This window comes from Dendrobium catenatum, unplaced genomic scaffold (genome assembly GCF_001605985.2).
Source record: "Dendrobium catenatum unplaced genomic scaffold, ASM160598v2 fragScaff_scaffold_1076, whole genome shotgun sequence".
Taxonomy (NCBI): Eukaryota; Viridiplantae; Streptophyta; class Magnoliopsida; order Asparagales; family Orchidaceae; genus Dendrobium; species Dendrobium catenatum.
This window is the reverse complement of record NW_021319538.1, coordinates 193,218-208,641: the sequence shown is the minus strand read 5'-3', so window position 1 is coordinate 208,641 and position 15,424 is coordinate 193,218. Positions and strand designations below refer to the sequence as shown.

General features: G+C 34.3%; 1 protein-coding gene across 1 annotated transcript; it reads right to left on the bottom strand.

Annotated features, from left to right (window-relative positions):
* Window positions 1–2,216: 2,216 nt before the first annotated feature.
* Window positions 2,217–14,487, bottom strand: LOC110094523 (WEB family protein At5g55860). Its single transcript, XM_020819769.2, has 3 exons — window positions 14,011–14,487; window positions 6,749–6,944; window positions 2,217–4,385 (listed from the first exon to the last, which is right to left on the bottom strand). Exons 2-3 carry the CDS (start codon window positions 6,920–6,922, stop codon window positions 2,589–2,591), a joined length of 1,971 nt encoding a protein of 656 aa, XP_020675428.1. The 5' UTR covers window positions 6,923–6,944; window positions 14,011–14,487; the 3' UTR covers window positions 2,217–2,588.
* Between the last annotated feature and the right edge of the window lie 937 nt (window positions 14,488–15,424).

The following is a 15,424-nucleotide window of genomic DNA, read 5'->3' as shown; positions in this document are numbered from 1 at the left end:
TCTTTCAATCTAGACATAATTTAACTTGCAATGCAAAAAGAAAACAACAAATAAAAGCAACAATTCGTTGACTACTAGCAACCAAAGCCGTTGGCTCAGGGTGAACCTAGCTAAGAAACATCAGCTGTAGCAATAACAGAAAGTGTGCCATCCAAGGTTACAAATTAGTAATTTTATATTCAATTAAATAGTATCTGCTCAACCCAATGTAAATTTCTTTTGGTCTTTTACCAATTTATAACTCGGTTGCATCTAACTGTGTGTCGCAACTGATGCATAACTTCACCAAATTCTATATCATCGCCATATAAATCTCAATAACTCATAGCCCATTGCCCAAATAGGCAATCAATACAAAATTATTATTCATATTCCATAACATGATAACACTACATGTCTACATAACAGTATAATATTATAATAGTAGAGATAATATGACTTTTATAACTAAAATTATAGTTATTATATCACATCCTAAGTAGTCCACTTTTTCTATTTTTTGCAACATAACAGGCTGCAGGAAGCAAGCCGCCAACTCCAAGAGGCTTAAGCCCTAATCTCAATAGCAAGAGCAACACTGCAATAGTACAACACTAAACTACACTCTAACTATGTAACAGCAGCAAGCCCTAATCAAACCGTGCAGGTGTGCGACATAGCCGACTAGTAACAAAAAGCTCGGTTTGTCGGTCATACACTCATAACTCATACGGAAGCAGGAAAGTCCAGAAACACCGTCACACTGACAATCTCACACCGACCAAATTAGGGAAAAATGAAAGAACAAATCCTACATAAAAAATAACATAATCTAAAATAGAAATTGAAAATCAAAACCACCATCACATTGATAGTCCAAAAAAAAAAAAAGATTTATTCAAGATATTACCAACCGTTATAAGTCACAACCGAGAAGGAAGAGGATTCAAGGAGGAATTCAGAAGCCAGACGATTCACCATAGCCGAGAGGTCAAGAGAAGAAGATATTAAGAGACCTCCAACTCCTCACCCTAGACTGCCTAGAGAGAGCGAGGAGTAATGGAACCCTAAAACAGGAAAAGACAAAAGAGTGGAACGAATTGACGCCTTGACGGAAGATCGAAATCTCGATGCCTCGAACAATCAAACTCAGTCATTATAATAATCCACATATAACCATAAGAGCTTCACGGGTTATTCAAGTCAACCCGTGGGTTGACGGGTTGACCCTAACCCAACACGAAATATAAACGTGTCTACAAATTAGACCCAAATCTGACCTGTTTCTTTCACGGGTTGACTGAACCTAGATTTTTCATGTCAGGTTTTTGGGTCATGTCAGAAATTGACACCTCTAGTTGATCGTTCTGTGCGATATGGTGGTTATATAATACTATTATACAATTAATTTATTTTAAATTGACAGATCTAGTTATAGCCCAATTTAATTTAATCTCATTTGATTAAATATTTAAATTAATTTATATTTTAATAGATCGTACATTACGAATTGGATTGTACAATATGCTTAACAAAAAGTTTTAAATATTAAATTTTACTCCCCTTCTATGTGTGCACGATTGCTTAACCAACATACACCTAATATAGAAAATGACTCAATAAATAAAAAGTATATATTATATCAAATACTGACTTATACACTGATGCTATACTATCTTGAGCCTTAATTCTTTACTTTCATTCAGTACCTATTACATCCATCAAACTTGGCATTTTATTCCCTGCCACCAATGATAAAAGAAGGCCCATCTAGCATTCCACATCAATTACATCAATCAAAGCTAAAAGGCAGCACATACTTTGGGCATACCGAGCCAACATCCCAAGTCATATTTGGATGCCATGGGCACTACATGTGTAAACAACTATAAATCATTAATTACACTATGCACCAGCACCTTTCTACATCTCATATTATGCAAGAACTTCCACATCAGCATAGCACAAACCCATTGATTCCATGTGATTGAAGCCGGGCGACTGAGATTTATCCTGATGGTTGGAAAAAATTATTCACATCACCCCATCGTTGTGTACCGCGACTTGGCACTGCTCATTACCGCTCAGTACCGAGGCTCGGTACTGCTGATGTAGCTGCACCTGATTCGCCTCCGAACATAAAACTGTGTCCAACTTCCGCACAAAATAATTTCTCAATGGCTGGGCCATCAATCTGACAATGGCATGTCCACATTATTTACACGTAAAGTGAAAGATACTTCAAAAGATTCACATAAATTTAAAGTCATTCTCAAATCGTTTAACACAAAAGCATCACAGAAGAGTTATAGATGATGAAATACCATACAGATGGAAACTTGAATCAGGTACAAGATTGTCCAGAAAGAAAAAAAATTCATTCCCAGGCATTACATAAACAACCAGAAGCACAGGAAGAGCTGCAGTGGCTGCAGTTAAGGCATCTGATTACAGTTCTGGAGAAAAAATAAGAGCATGTGAAACAAGCTCACCCAGCTTGAGCTATACATAAACAGGGCCCATCCAGTCACATTCTTGATTCAGGTCTTGACCAAAATCAAACTAAATCAATCCCAGAGGAAATTCTGAGATTATGAAATAGGAAGCAATCATGTATGCTTCTCATGTTTCTCAGTTTGAGTAAAGGACGGCGACCCGCCGCCATCAGCATGGCTCTTCTTCCTGTTGAACATGCCACTAAGAACTGGAATCAGAGCCTTCTTTGTGGGTGTCCTGTTCTCCTTGCGCTCATTTTTGTCCAAGGGTGGCAGTGGATTCGCCTTTGGAATTTTAGCCCTTGGAGGTGTAGATTGGACAGAACCGGGCGCGGTGGTCTCAGCTAGAATCTGCGTTGCAGTTTCAGCAACTCTCTTCTGCTCCTTCTCACGCCACCTCCTCAACTCTCCCTCTACAGCTTTCTTTGCTGCTTCTGCCATGTCTGCTCGCTTCAGCGCATCTTCTGCGGCCAACCCCAAGTCTTCAATCTCCTTCCGGACGGCCTCCAGCCTCTTGATTGCCTCATTTTCGCTAGCTCTCACAGCTTCCACCTGAGCCATTGCGGCGGCAACTTTCATCTCTGTCAACTTCTCTGACTCCTCGACCTTCCGGCTCAAAGACTCATACTCCTCCCTGGAGATTGTGATTTTTGCGCCAGATTCTGAGGTCGAGGACCGGACTGCATTGGCCTTTTCTGATAGCTCCTTGATCTGATTAAGGGCCCTTGTCTCTGCCGCCTTTGCCTCTTCAGCATCTCTCAAGGCAACCTGCAGCTTCACCTCTGCCTCTGCTAAGGTAATCTTGGCTGCTTCAGCTTCACTCCTCAACTCATCAGCCTTCATCTTCGTCTCTTCAGCTTCTTTCTGTGCAGATAAGGACTCCGCAGACAACTGCTGGAGGGCTGATGTTAGATCATCAGAAGTTGAGCTTGCCTTTGACTCAGCAAGCATGGCAGACTCGAGTTCAGACTTGCATTTTTGAAGCTTCAAATGAAGATTTGAAGCAAGGGCTTCAGTTTCTGCATCCTTAACTTGAAGTTCAGAATTCTCCTTCTTCAAAATTTCCAGCTGCAGCTTCAATGACTCCAGCTCACTCCTGAGAGAGGTTTCCTCCTCTACGACTTTCTGAAGAAACTCTTTTGCACCATCCAGCTCAGTTGTCACTGTGGCAATAGATTCTATATCTGATGCCCTCGCCTCTTTCATTTGCTTCTGAATCGCATCAATTTGAGCTTCAGTCTCCTCCAGCTTCTTCTTTAGGTCTTCATGAAGTTCAGGATTAAAATCTTTCTTTAAAGAGGCCAATTTGGCCTCATTCTCCTCTATGGCCAGCTTGTAAGACTGTCTACTGGTCTCCTTTTCTGAACGGATTTTTGACTCATCCTGTTGGGCTTGTTCAGTAGCAAGTTTCACATGCACAAGTGACTCCTGCACAGCTGCAATATCCTTAGCAAGTTGAGCGGCCTTCTCTTTATTGGCATCAGAGAGCTGCTTTGCTTCGAATTCCTGGTGGATGGCAGTGACTTTAGCATCCATTGACGTATTGAATTCCTTTCGGATCCTCCTAAGCTCCAGCTTTGCTGCATCCAGTTTGGAGAGGGCAGCTGCATACTGCTCTCTGGCACTATCAAGTTCGTTCTTCCAGGAAACATCCTTTTCAGAATGGTCCATAGGGCTTTCCTGTTCAAGTAGCTTTGTTTGGCTTTTTGCAGCTTCTGTTACTTTTAATGCTTCCTCCTTAGACTCATTGATTGTAATCAGTTTTTGTGTCAGCTCCTCAACTGCTTCCTTAGCTTTTTCTAATTCAGCAAGTGCTTGAACCCTTGTTGTTTCTGCATTATGCAGCTGCTCCTTAAACTTGTTTAGCTCCTTTTGGGCTATATGGAGTTTAGTCTCTGTTGCTAATGTTTTCTATTACAAATGAAAATACTTATCAATAATAACTTCAAAAATAATTCAATCAGAAAGTAAAATCATCAGCATGCAGAAAAGAAAGCATTCGGCAAAGGCAAAGGCAGAGGCAGAGGCAGATATCCAAATCAAGTAAAAAAAACTCATAATCTCATGCTACAAACTATGGACTATGGAGGTCAAAACTATCTTTTAATGCTCGAAGTTCTAGTGAGAATTGACTCATTATTAGATTGTCATAAAGATCATGAGCATCGAATTACAAAAGTAACTGTTGCCTTCATAATTAAGTTCTACTTGTCAGAGGCATAATTTTGAACTCAATTTTCTCCTTTGAAGTGCTTTTGCTACAAAAGTAGTTTATGCTTGTTGATTAATTCCATTTGGATATAACTATTTCATGTCTTGCTTAAATTATAATTGACTTAAATTGAGACTGACTGAAGCCAAATATTTGTAGCATGAAAGAAAAAGCAGCATTAAAGTAAAAATTGGCATTGTTAAATCCCCTCAAGGTCTTATTTAGCCCGAGTAAAACCAAAATCAAACTAAAAAACTATTCTTTCATTCCGTGTGCATATTTTCTGTTAGAAAGAAATGCCTGCTTCACACCCAAGCAAGACAGTTGCAATAATTTAAATTTCAGGTATCATTTTTTAAGTTCTAATAAATCAAAATTAGAACAGACGATAGAAAGTTTATCAATCAATGATCAATCTAATGCCAAATTAGAAGAAACTATGCTGATTTTTAGCTCATGAAACAAAAAATGAAATAATGTCACAGATGTTACGCAAAAGAATTGAGAAAAATAGTTTGTAAGAATAAAAAAAAAAGAAAACAATAATGCCACTGCAATATAATTAGAGTTAGCCACTGCAATATAATTAGAGTTACTAATGATATAATAGGAAGAGACAAAGATCCATATTGACAATGGAGATTGTTTGGTGAAGCCACAAATTCTTATGATATAAATTAATGTTACCAATAAATGAAACCTACCAACAATTGTTAGCAAGTACTTTTTCTAAAAGATTTCACTGGTAAAATCCCGCAGGTATCTCAGTCTTAAGGGTGGGCGTTCAGTTAGCAAAGCAATGAGGTGTTTGTAAAAACAGAGAGAGCAGACAGAAGCCCTATATGAGTTTCAAAGAAGAAAAAAAAAACATAAATATATTCTTCCAGGAAGAGATTTTTTTTCTAAACAATACAAACGACAATGGAGAGAAAACAAATTCTATTTGCACTACACAGCAAAGGCCCATCAAACTAGCCAATTCTTTTGACTGAGCAATTTCGGAAGGCATGAGGTAACACTATGCCATTATTTTTTTTATGGTTCAATGAAAAAAGCTTTGGTTTCTCTTATCAAGTAGTACAAGCAACAAGTTTCGCAAGTTCTTCTCAAGGGAATAAATAACCATGCCAACTATAATCACAATCCAATACCAAAGAACAGTACAAACAGTCGAACACAAAATCTACAGGTTTGCAAACTAAGAGTATCCATCAGCAGGATCATCATTAGCCATATCCCAAATGAGTATCAATCTACTAGTTCTACAATTAAGCATCATATATTCTTTCTTGTTATCTCTTGCCTTGTAAGATCGTTCAATCAACAGAAGACAGTGCTGTTATTTGGTACGTTACTGTGAATATAGTTAGCATGTTGTCATCTTTCAGAATTATTGCAAGAATTCTCATCATTCATTCATTACTATTAAGTGCTGTTTCATATTTTAAATTTATTTTGTGCAAATTTTATTGTACTTCTACTATTCATGTTGCTTTTAACATATCCACTTTTGCTCTCAATCCCTACACGTTGATTTTATCTACCATTTATATTGTGTATTTGCTAAACTTTTTTGAACAATCCCAAACCACCTAAGAGCCCATGCATAAACAAAATCAGTCCAATAATTCGTAGGATTTCATTACTCAGCAACCTCTTAGGACTAGTTCCCACCGCAATGCATGTATGTGAATTATACAGTCACATAGCAAGTTACAACACTAGCTGCATCTACTTTATAGGAGAAATGCCAAAACAAAGAATGGAGATAAAAATTTTACAGCACATGGTGGAGAACATACCTTTAAAATCGCAGCTGCATATCCAAAATATCACATTGAGATTAGCAAGTATTGATTTATGTATCCAAAGAGTATAGAAATAGATTTGAAAGATTCACAGACAACAATTTCCACCTGGTTACTTTTATCAATATTTCTATTATTGAGTAATTTGTTAACTTGCTTACACAGTCAAATTGCTGGTAATACCGTACAATAAAATTCATGGAGATATTGAATAAACAAAGGGAAAGTTAGACAAACCATTTCGCAAAGTTTACCTCATATGATGGACTCTTTTGCTTTCTTGAAGTTGATTTATCACCAGAAAATGCAACCTCACCAAATAAGCTGACAGCAGCTTTGACAGATTCGAAGGGTGCCCTAGTGTCTATCTCTCCCACCTCTTTTTTGGGTGAATTAGTAGAAGCTGGCTGAGCCTTGATGCCCATCATGTTTGTTTCTTATTTTGGAATCCTACAAGCATGCAAAAAGAAGAGAGAACAAAATCAAACAGAGATGAAGTCTAAGAGCCAGATAATAGGTTAATGCTATCCTGGAACTAAAATAAAGCTTTAAATGCAAAGTTGAAACTTATGGAACAGCTATTCAAAAATATAAGAACAATTATATGCATTTGCTCCACAATAGTAAAAAAATGTCAACGAGAACAAGAAAGATGTGCAAAAGATCTAAGCGGGTAATTAATGATGAAGCTGAATTTCTATTAGTAATTACTAAGCAGCCTTGTTAAATTCATCGCATCAATATTAGACATCTTCAGCCAGTGACATGTAAATTACAATTTTAGCGCACAGGCACAACTCAAGATTGAATGCGAGTTTATAATGGATGGTGCATGGTTTGAAATTGCACAAGATGATGCACGTCTCAACTGTTTTTTTTTGGAAAATTCACAATGCGGTCAAATCAGGCATGCCTCACATTAGTTTTGGTGAAATGTGCACAATTTATAGTTAGGGTATATTTATAAAAAAACAAATATGAGAAATATAAACTTAATAAAACAGTTCTACTTACCCGAATAATAGTCACACACACACTCAATCTCATAGGATAGTCAATACCAAAGCACCTTTGCTTTCCCGCAATCCCTCCTCCATGCCTCCACACACACTTTACCACCCATCTCCTTCCTCGCCGCCTCCTTGCCAAGTTTACTTCCTCCACAAGAAAGTCTTACTTCGATGTTTATATAACACTTCTTACTTCATTATTTGATGTTGGGATGTTAACTTGTTACTTGATGTGTTGTGCAATTTCTGACTCACTATATTCGAATGTTAATGGGCTACTTTTTAATATATTAATTAGTTAAAAAACTAATTTTATTTTTTAGTTCATACTTTGATGTGTGTACAATTCTTATTACTTGCACAATTTGTTGAGTATGAGGTTCACACCTAAAAATGCTTCGCCTTACAGACAAAAAACACTTGAACCACTTGTGCAATCTTAAACCTTGAGCCAATGCATTGCACTTCACTACTTTAGCATGTTCGATTGATAAGCATTGTTCCTTAAAAAATTATCAATCAAAACAATACAAAGATTCTAAACAAGATAAATCAATTTAATTTGAGGACTCGCTCATGAAACGCAAGTCATCAAGATTAAGAACAAATCATATTGCATAGAATCATGGTTTAAAATTGCGCAATAAGAGGCGCGCCTTGAGGCGCGCCTCTGCGCAATTCCTGAAAAAAACGCCTCAAGGCATACGCAATAGGAGGCAGTGGTGAGGCGTACGCCTCATGGAAGCTGAGGCGCGCCTCTGTTGCACAATTGCGCAATTTTAAACCTATGATAGAATATGCCAGTACCCACTGAGAAGGTTACTTCCCCACACAATGCAACATTTTGAGGAACTTCAAGTGAAAACATAGAAATAATTAAATTGAAAAAAAAGGGCATATAGAAAGACGCACATATAGAATTCTGATACAAAAACACCTTGCCATATCAAATTGGGTTGATTCACTGATTCAAGTTTAAGTGACATTGAGACCATTTGGTATTAAGTATTGGTGAACCCCTCCAATCCATTTAACATCTTTTTTTTACCTAGCCCATACTTTATCAATGGTGAATGGTGCAGCATAGTGCAAAGTTTCCCATAGAGCCATATCGCATAGCACACAACTCGAGACGCGCAATTTTAAACATAGCGCACAATATTATATAACTATAAATAAAAATATATATTGCTGAATCACGCAACCAAGGGATCCAGTTGTCTTTCCTTTTTCTATTTATTCTCCTAGAATGTATATATATGTAATGATTCCAAGGATGGAATAGAATTTGAATTTCTCTCTAAACAATTTCTTCATATATTAATATGAAATATCATTAAAAAGAAAGATAAATCATCATGATAATAAAAATATCCAAAGTGATGTTTAAATTCAATTAATCAACACCTCAATCACTCAAAATTCAAAACATTATAACCATTTTTTCAAGTCTATTACTTCTGTCTGAAATTAAAGTAATCTTCTTAAGAGGAGTCAGACATCATCATCATCAAATATAAAAAAGCCCCATTTTCTTCATCAACATCATCTCATAATTCATAATCCTCTTCATTTGCCACAAAAAATACATGTCCTATAATTATTATCACATTTATTTGTCAATATTACATATTTTCAAGTAATATCTTTTTTTGTGGGTTGAACTATATTTTTTCAAATACTTATAAGCAAGTATGTATTCAAATATTTTTACCTTTCTTTTAAATGTGTGAATGAAATAGTAAACAACAAATAACACATATGTGGCATCAACCGATTCAATAAAACATAAAAGATATTTTCTAAATAACTTATGCCCTTTTTTTTTAATTAAGGCACATTTACATATAATGGTGGCACTATTAAGTTATTAAATAAATCAGAAAATTAATAAATATAAACATAAATATTAATCTTAAATTGAAAACAAAATAAAATAGTGCGCGCCATGTATGTTTTACACCATGCGTTATTGCTCTTGTGGCACAAATAGCATGCATCATTTTGAACATATGCACTGCACCAAGCAAATGACCCCAAGGATGTGCCATAGTGCACACTATTTTGTACCATAGACATGTATGACCTAGCCTTATCGATCTTATTTCTTCTCTCTATAGTACATGATGAAACAACGCATGTTGATTATTTTATCTTTAACGAGAAAGATGCCAGCAAGATTTTTCCATCACTTGCTTATTTATTGAATCAATTTAATTGATGGATAGCTACTAAACTGATATTGAAAACTTATATACATCAGCTAGATTTATAACCAAATCAAATTGCACTAAACATTGGAGAATCTGCCAAAAAGGTTGCTTCCCACTAAGCATTGCATATTTCAGGAACTTAAAAAAGCAAGATATAAGTAATAAAACCACAGAAAACATACAGAAACACGTGTAAATATAAATCATCATTAAAAACAACTTACCAGAATAAACTATGTTGCCTTTAGTAATCCACAATTCATTGATTAAAGTTTAAAGCCACGATAGGATCATTTGGTTTTAAAGTATCGGTGAGCCCTTTAACAACGTTTTCCCCAATCTTAACAATGATCATGCTTATTTCAATAGTAAGCAATGTAAATATATTTTTTAATTACATTATCCTTTTGCTACTCTCACAAGATTTTTAATATAATTTTATTCTGCCTTGGCATTCTAATTTTTGACACATTAAACCTTTTTGTTTGTACAAACTTGTAAACTCAAAACCAAGATCTAGGCACAATAGGTTTTATTTTTATTTTTAATATTACTCTTTAAATTGTCATATATTTTCTTATCATAAAGCACTAGTCACCTCAAATTCTAAACTATTAGCCAAAAACCTAATAGCTATATCTTTCATACCAATGTATCAATCTATAATCTTTTAACCTGAGATGACCTTTGCCGATTGTCATTTTCAAATTCATTGTGATAGAAATATAGTTTCACATCTTAACTTTTCACGAAGATCCAACAAACACATAGATAATAAAGAATGCAATAGACACCAAAAAGTGTAGAAAAAAATCACAAGGCGTGACCCAAATAAAATGATCAATTATATAAATAGGTTACAAAAGTATGCTCTTCCCTTTAATTGAAGATGGGATTATAAAGTATGTAAAACAAGTTTGTAATTTTATAAATGTGAGAGGATGCTAGACATACAGCGATAGTGGTTAGGAGATGCCAGCCTGATGATGGCAGTTAGTGATGGCAATTAAACAATGGAAGCCATACAACGACGATCAAATAATGAAAATCAAACAATGATGGTCAGACAATGACAATCAAGCAATGCTAGTGGCTGGTGATAATCGTCAGGTTGAATGTTAAGTTAAGTATAGCTCTTAAATTCTTCATATCACCAAGCTCTCCAAATTCAAGTCTAGGTCACCTTCATATAGAGAATGAATGTCTATTTATAATACTTTTAAAGTGGGCATTTTAACAAATTTAGCCATAATTCCATAACACTATCAAATGTCTCATATTGAAACATTTGATAATAGACCATCTATTCATCATTAAGTACGTCGATGGCCTCAAAATCAAGTGATCTTAGGTTTGTTTGATTTGTCTCATCGAGTCGCTCATTTTGACTATAAGTACGCAAGATTTGGATGCAATTTGTTCCTCCAATTAATGCCCCAAAGTTTTTTACTATCTTTCAAATACTTAATCTGGGAGTCACCCTGGTTATTGTTGGGTTCATCTTGTCAAGACCCTCAATTTAACTATGAGTTAGTTAAATTAGACTGTGAATGATTCTAAAATTAATAATGAAATTTTCCAAAACAAACATTGCATCAAGCTTTGTGCTGATCAAAGTGAATTTTTTTAAGATATATGAAACCTTATCAAATGCCATTTAGCCCATCATTTTTCCAATAACTCAAGCCACTCATACTAAAAATGTGCTCATCGTTTGATCTAGCAATACATTGAATCCAACCATCATCTCACATATTAGAACTGTAATATCAGTATATATTAGTAAAGTCAGAAGAAATATATTTGATATAGAATAGGTTGATGTTTCTTGTAAATGCTTCAAAGGGTAAAATTATGTTCTTGCTTCATGCTAAATGAGTTCTTGGAATCCTCTAAGGAAGAAAGAACCTCTCAATTTCTAGAAGTATGCAAACCATTGCAAACCTAAACCTATATACCATTATATTACTTTCAACCACAACGAATGATGAATATTAAACTTATAGAAAGCCAAGACTTAAACGTAATAAATGTAGACACTCGTTAAAGCCAAATTCTCAGAAAACAAAAAAATGATTAAAATATAAATCTAAATTAAAAACTAAAATATAGGACTACTACAATACAAGGAGCAATGCCTCCACAATAATGGGAACGATAACATTGTAGTGCCATGAATAATACTGTGAAAATAATTGATAATGTTATAAGCATACAATATCAAAATAGTTCCTTAAATAGTAGCCTGACGAAGTTGTCAAAGAAATCCCCATGACTCCATGGTATCATCTTGATCTTCAATAATTAGACTATAAATAAATAGCATCTATTTTTAGGCACATCATTTATTAAAAAATGATAAAAGTGTCAATAGAAGACATAGATGATGAGAAAACACTATGTGCCTATTGTTTATCACTTACTAAAGACAAATATATATATGGAGTGTCAACTAATTTTAAAGCCATCATGGAGTGATCAAAGATAGACATTTAGTGGTTATGAGATGCTTGAATAGGATATCCAAAGTGAAGTGTCTTGATGTACACATTTTGCAAATGGCATAATTTTAATCAATGAGATCTTTTTCTAAGAATAAGTGAAAGATAAAACTATGGAAATAAAAATATTTAAAAAAAAACAATGGAAAGAATATTTAGAATATAAATATCTTAGAATTAATAGAACAAAAATAGACCATAATTTATAATTTAATTAGTAGTAAATATTATTCAAAAATAAAGTAATATGTAGTGAAATATATTTAAATACCTTGGATCTATTATATAAAGAGGTGATGGCATAGTTAATAATATAATTTAGAGTTAAGGATGAGTCAGTGGTCAAAATGGAGAATCATCTTAGAAGCATTATGCAATAAGAGAGAATTATGGAGAATCCAAGCTAAATGTAATAAAAAATATAATTAGGTGGGCAACAAAAAAATTTTGATAGCAAAGTTGAGCAAGACAAAAATGAGAATGCTAAAATAAATTTGACAAATTATAAAGGATAATGTTACGCTGGTTCGAATTATTATATTAAAGGGATAGAGAAATATCTATTAAAAATAATGTTAATGAAAATTAACTTAAGTGGTATGAACATGTCCAATGAGGGGTAGAAAATAAGCCAATTGAGTAGACGAAGTTATGATTGAAGAATTATAAAGGAAAATGGGTAACGTGGATAGAAGTTGTTCATAAAAAATTTGTGAAAAATAGGTAAAACCCTTCTATAGCACTCAACAATAACTAATGAAAAATGAAGATTTATAAAGTCAACTCCAAGTAATTGAGATAAGACTAATGATGATGATGATATGCTCATAACTTGTCAAATTAATATAACTAGCATGATTCCAAAGTTTTTTGAAAATAATCTCCAAGGATACTAGGGATACAACCAAGCCCAAATGATTGAACAACCCAATGCACAGTTTGTAGTTAAAAAATAGATAAAGAGCAATATGAAGTCTCTTCCATTTTTTTGAAGTCTCTTCCATTTTTTTGCCTCTTACATCAATATGAAGTCTCTTACATTTTTTTGCCTCCTACATCAATATGAAGTCTCTTCCATTTTTTTTGCCTCTTACATCAATATGAAGTCTCTTCCATTTTTTGCCATTGATAACTAAAACTCAAAATGAATGCCAGTCATCTATCTATTTAAATCAACTTTGAGCATCATTTTCCCCAAAATCAACGATTTTTTTTTCTTAACCTAAAAACAAAACAGAGAGAATATGGTTATTTAAGAAGTGTTACTATAGGAATTCAAAAACTATTGCTTTTTGTACAAACAGTTAATCGTGATAGGAATCTTTATACTGCCAATAAGCATATCAATATTGTTAATTTTTTCAAGTAATAGCATCTTCCAATATATTGCCCTCACAATATTTAAATAAATTTCTTCCATTCTAATTTCTACGCTATAAACTACTGAGCCATTACCAAAAACAAGTGCATCGTTACTCATAAAATAAAGTTAAACTAGCGAAACAGCATTAATAATCAAAATATCACTTTCCAAACCATATAAATCATGGAAAGTTACCATTCTCTCTTAAATATAACGATCCACTATCAATTTAAACTACATGCAAGCAGGGTGACTAACATAGAAAGAACAGAAAACCAAATTTGACAATCAACAGCCACCTCACAATCATATCTTACGAGCTACTGAAAAATAATGAACATTCTGTATCAGGGAATAATTAAATGGGGAAAATAAGAAAAAAGAACGGCAAGAACATAATCAGAATTAGTGGATGAAGTGAATACTTACTTTTTTCAACCTCAGGAAAAACTAAAAAGCCTCTACTGGACCTCAATCTTACAAGTAACACTGCCACCAACTTTCAGAAGAAGGGAAAGGATGCAAGCGGATAAGGATGCTTTAATTAAGCCAAAAACCATCAGTAGAGTCCAGGAGAGACGAAATACAGTAAAACCACTGCAAAAACTTCGGAGACAGGCAGAAGCATGAGATCGGCTGCCATGTGGCATGTGTGGAACCGCAGAAAACGACGGTTAGGGTTAGGAACAAGAACGAGGACGATCTCTTGACCAACGCGATATGATATGAGGGGAAAGAAAATGGTAACATGGGATGGGAGGATTGCGGCGAACGGCGGCGGCCAGAAGAATCTCCCCGCCGGGGCGTTTTTAGGGTTTAACAGATTAAGCGGACGAATGGGTCACGTGAGAGGGAAAACTCGAGGATCGAAGACGTCTGACCATTTTGAGAGTGCAAAAAGATATGGGCTTTAGGGGATGTTTGTAAAATGGATCGCAATGAATTTTGAGGTTTTTGAAAATTTTGATTTTAATCATAATTATTAATTTTAGTTTTTTTTATTTAGGGGATTTATGTTCCCAATCTAAATAAAAAAGTCATTTAAAATTATTTAATTTATTTTAAAATTAGTTCTTTAATTTTAAAATATAAATAATAAATTTCTTACATTTTAATATAATTTATTTCATAACATCATGACATTTTCTCATATAATTTTAATTTCAAATTATTTTAAATTCATTAATTTTAATAGATATAATTATATAATTTATGTGAACTTTTGAACAACTAAGATTCTTGAATGTCCATCAAACTAGTACCACTTCTATTGTGATCTCAGAGTTGATGTGGTCGGTCTGCAACAGTAGAAGTCTCTATGTTCCAACCATATTTTAGTCATGATTAGTGATCTTATATTTTTGGTTATTCAAATTTGAAAAGCATTCATCATTAATAATTACGAAATATAATAAGAAGGAGAATAAAGGACAATTTAGGTTTAAAACATGAATAAGGTACTAAATTATGATAGTAGTTTCGAATATTATTTGTGCATTAAAATTTAAACCTCAAAGTGCATTAAACATCATATTAGGTGCTATAATCATGATCAAACAATGTTCAAGCCATGTTCGAACCTAGAATAAATCATACCCAAACTTAGCATATGTAATAGCGTAATTTTCAAAAATTGTTCTATAGGCTCCGCAGTGTTGAGGTTCGTGGCACCCCGGCTTTTTGCTAATGAAAAAATGGACAAAAATTGGGGAGTGTGTGTTATGGCGCTAGGTAGCTCAGCCCAGTTTGGAGTCTCAGGAGAAGATATTTTGGGAGAATCTAGAAGATTCTCGTGGAGTGTAGCAACACTGTGAGCTTAAGCGTCGAGGCGCTATATTGGAAT

What these genes read in the sequence shown, in the direction of transcription:
- LOC110094523 (XM_020819769.2), bottom strand. Translation starts at nt 6,922, where the DNA reads ATGATGGGCATCAAGGCTCAGCCAGCTTCTACTAATTCACCCAAAAAA. An exon ending in AAAAGAGTCCATCATATGAG is followed by an intron (nt 4,386 to 6,748) that starts GTAAACTTTGCG and finishes CATTTGTAATAG; the next exon opens with AAAACATTAGCAACAGAGAC.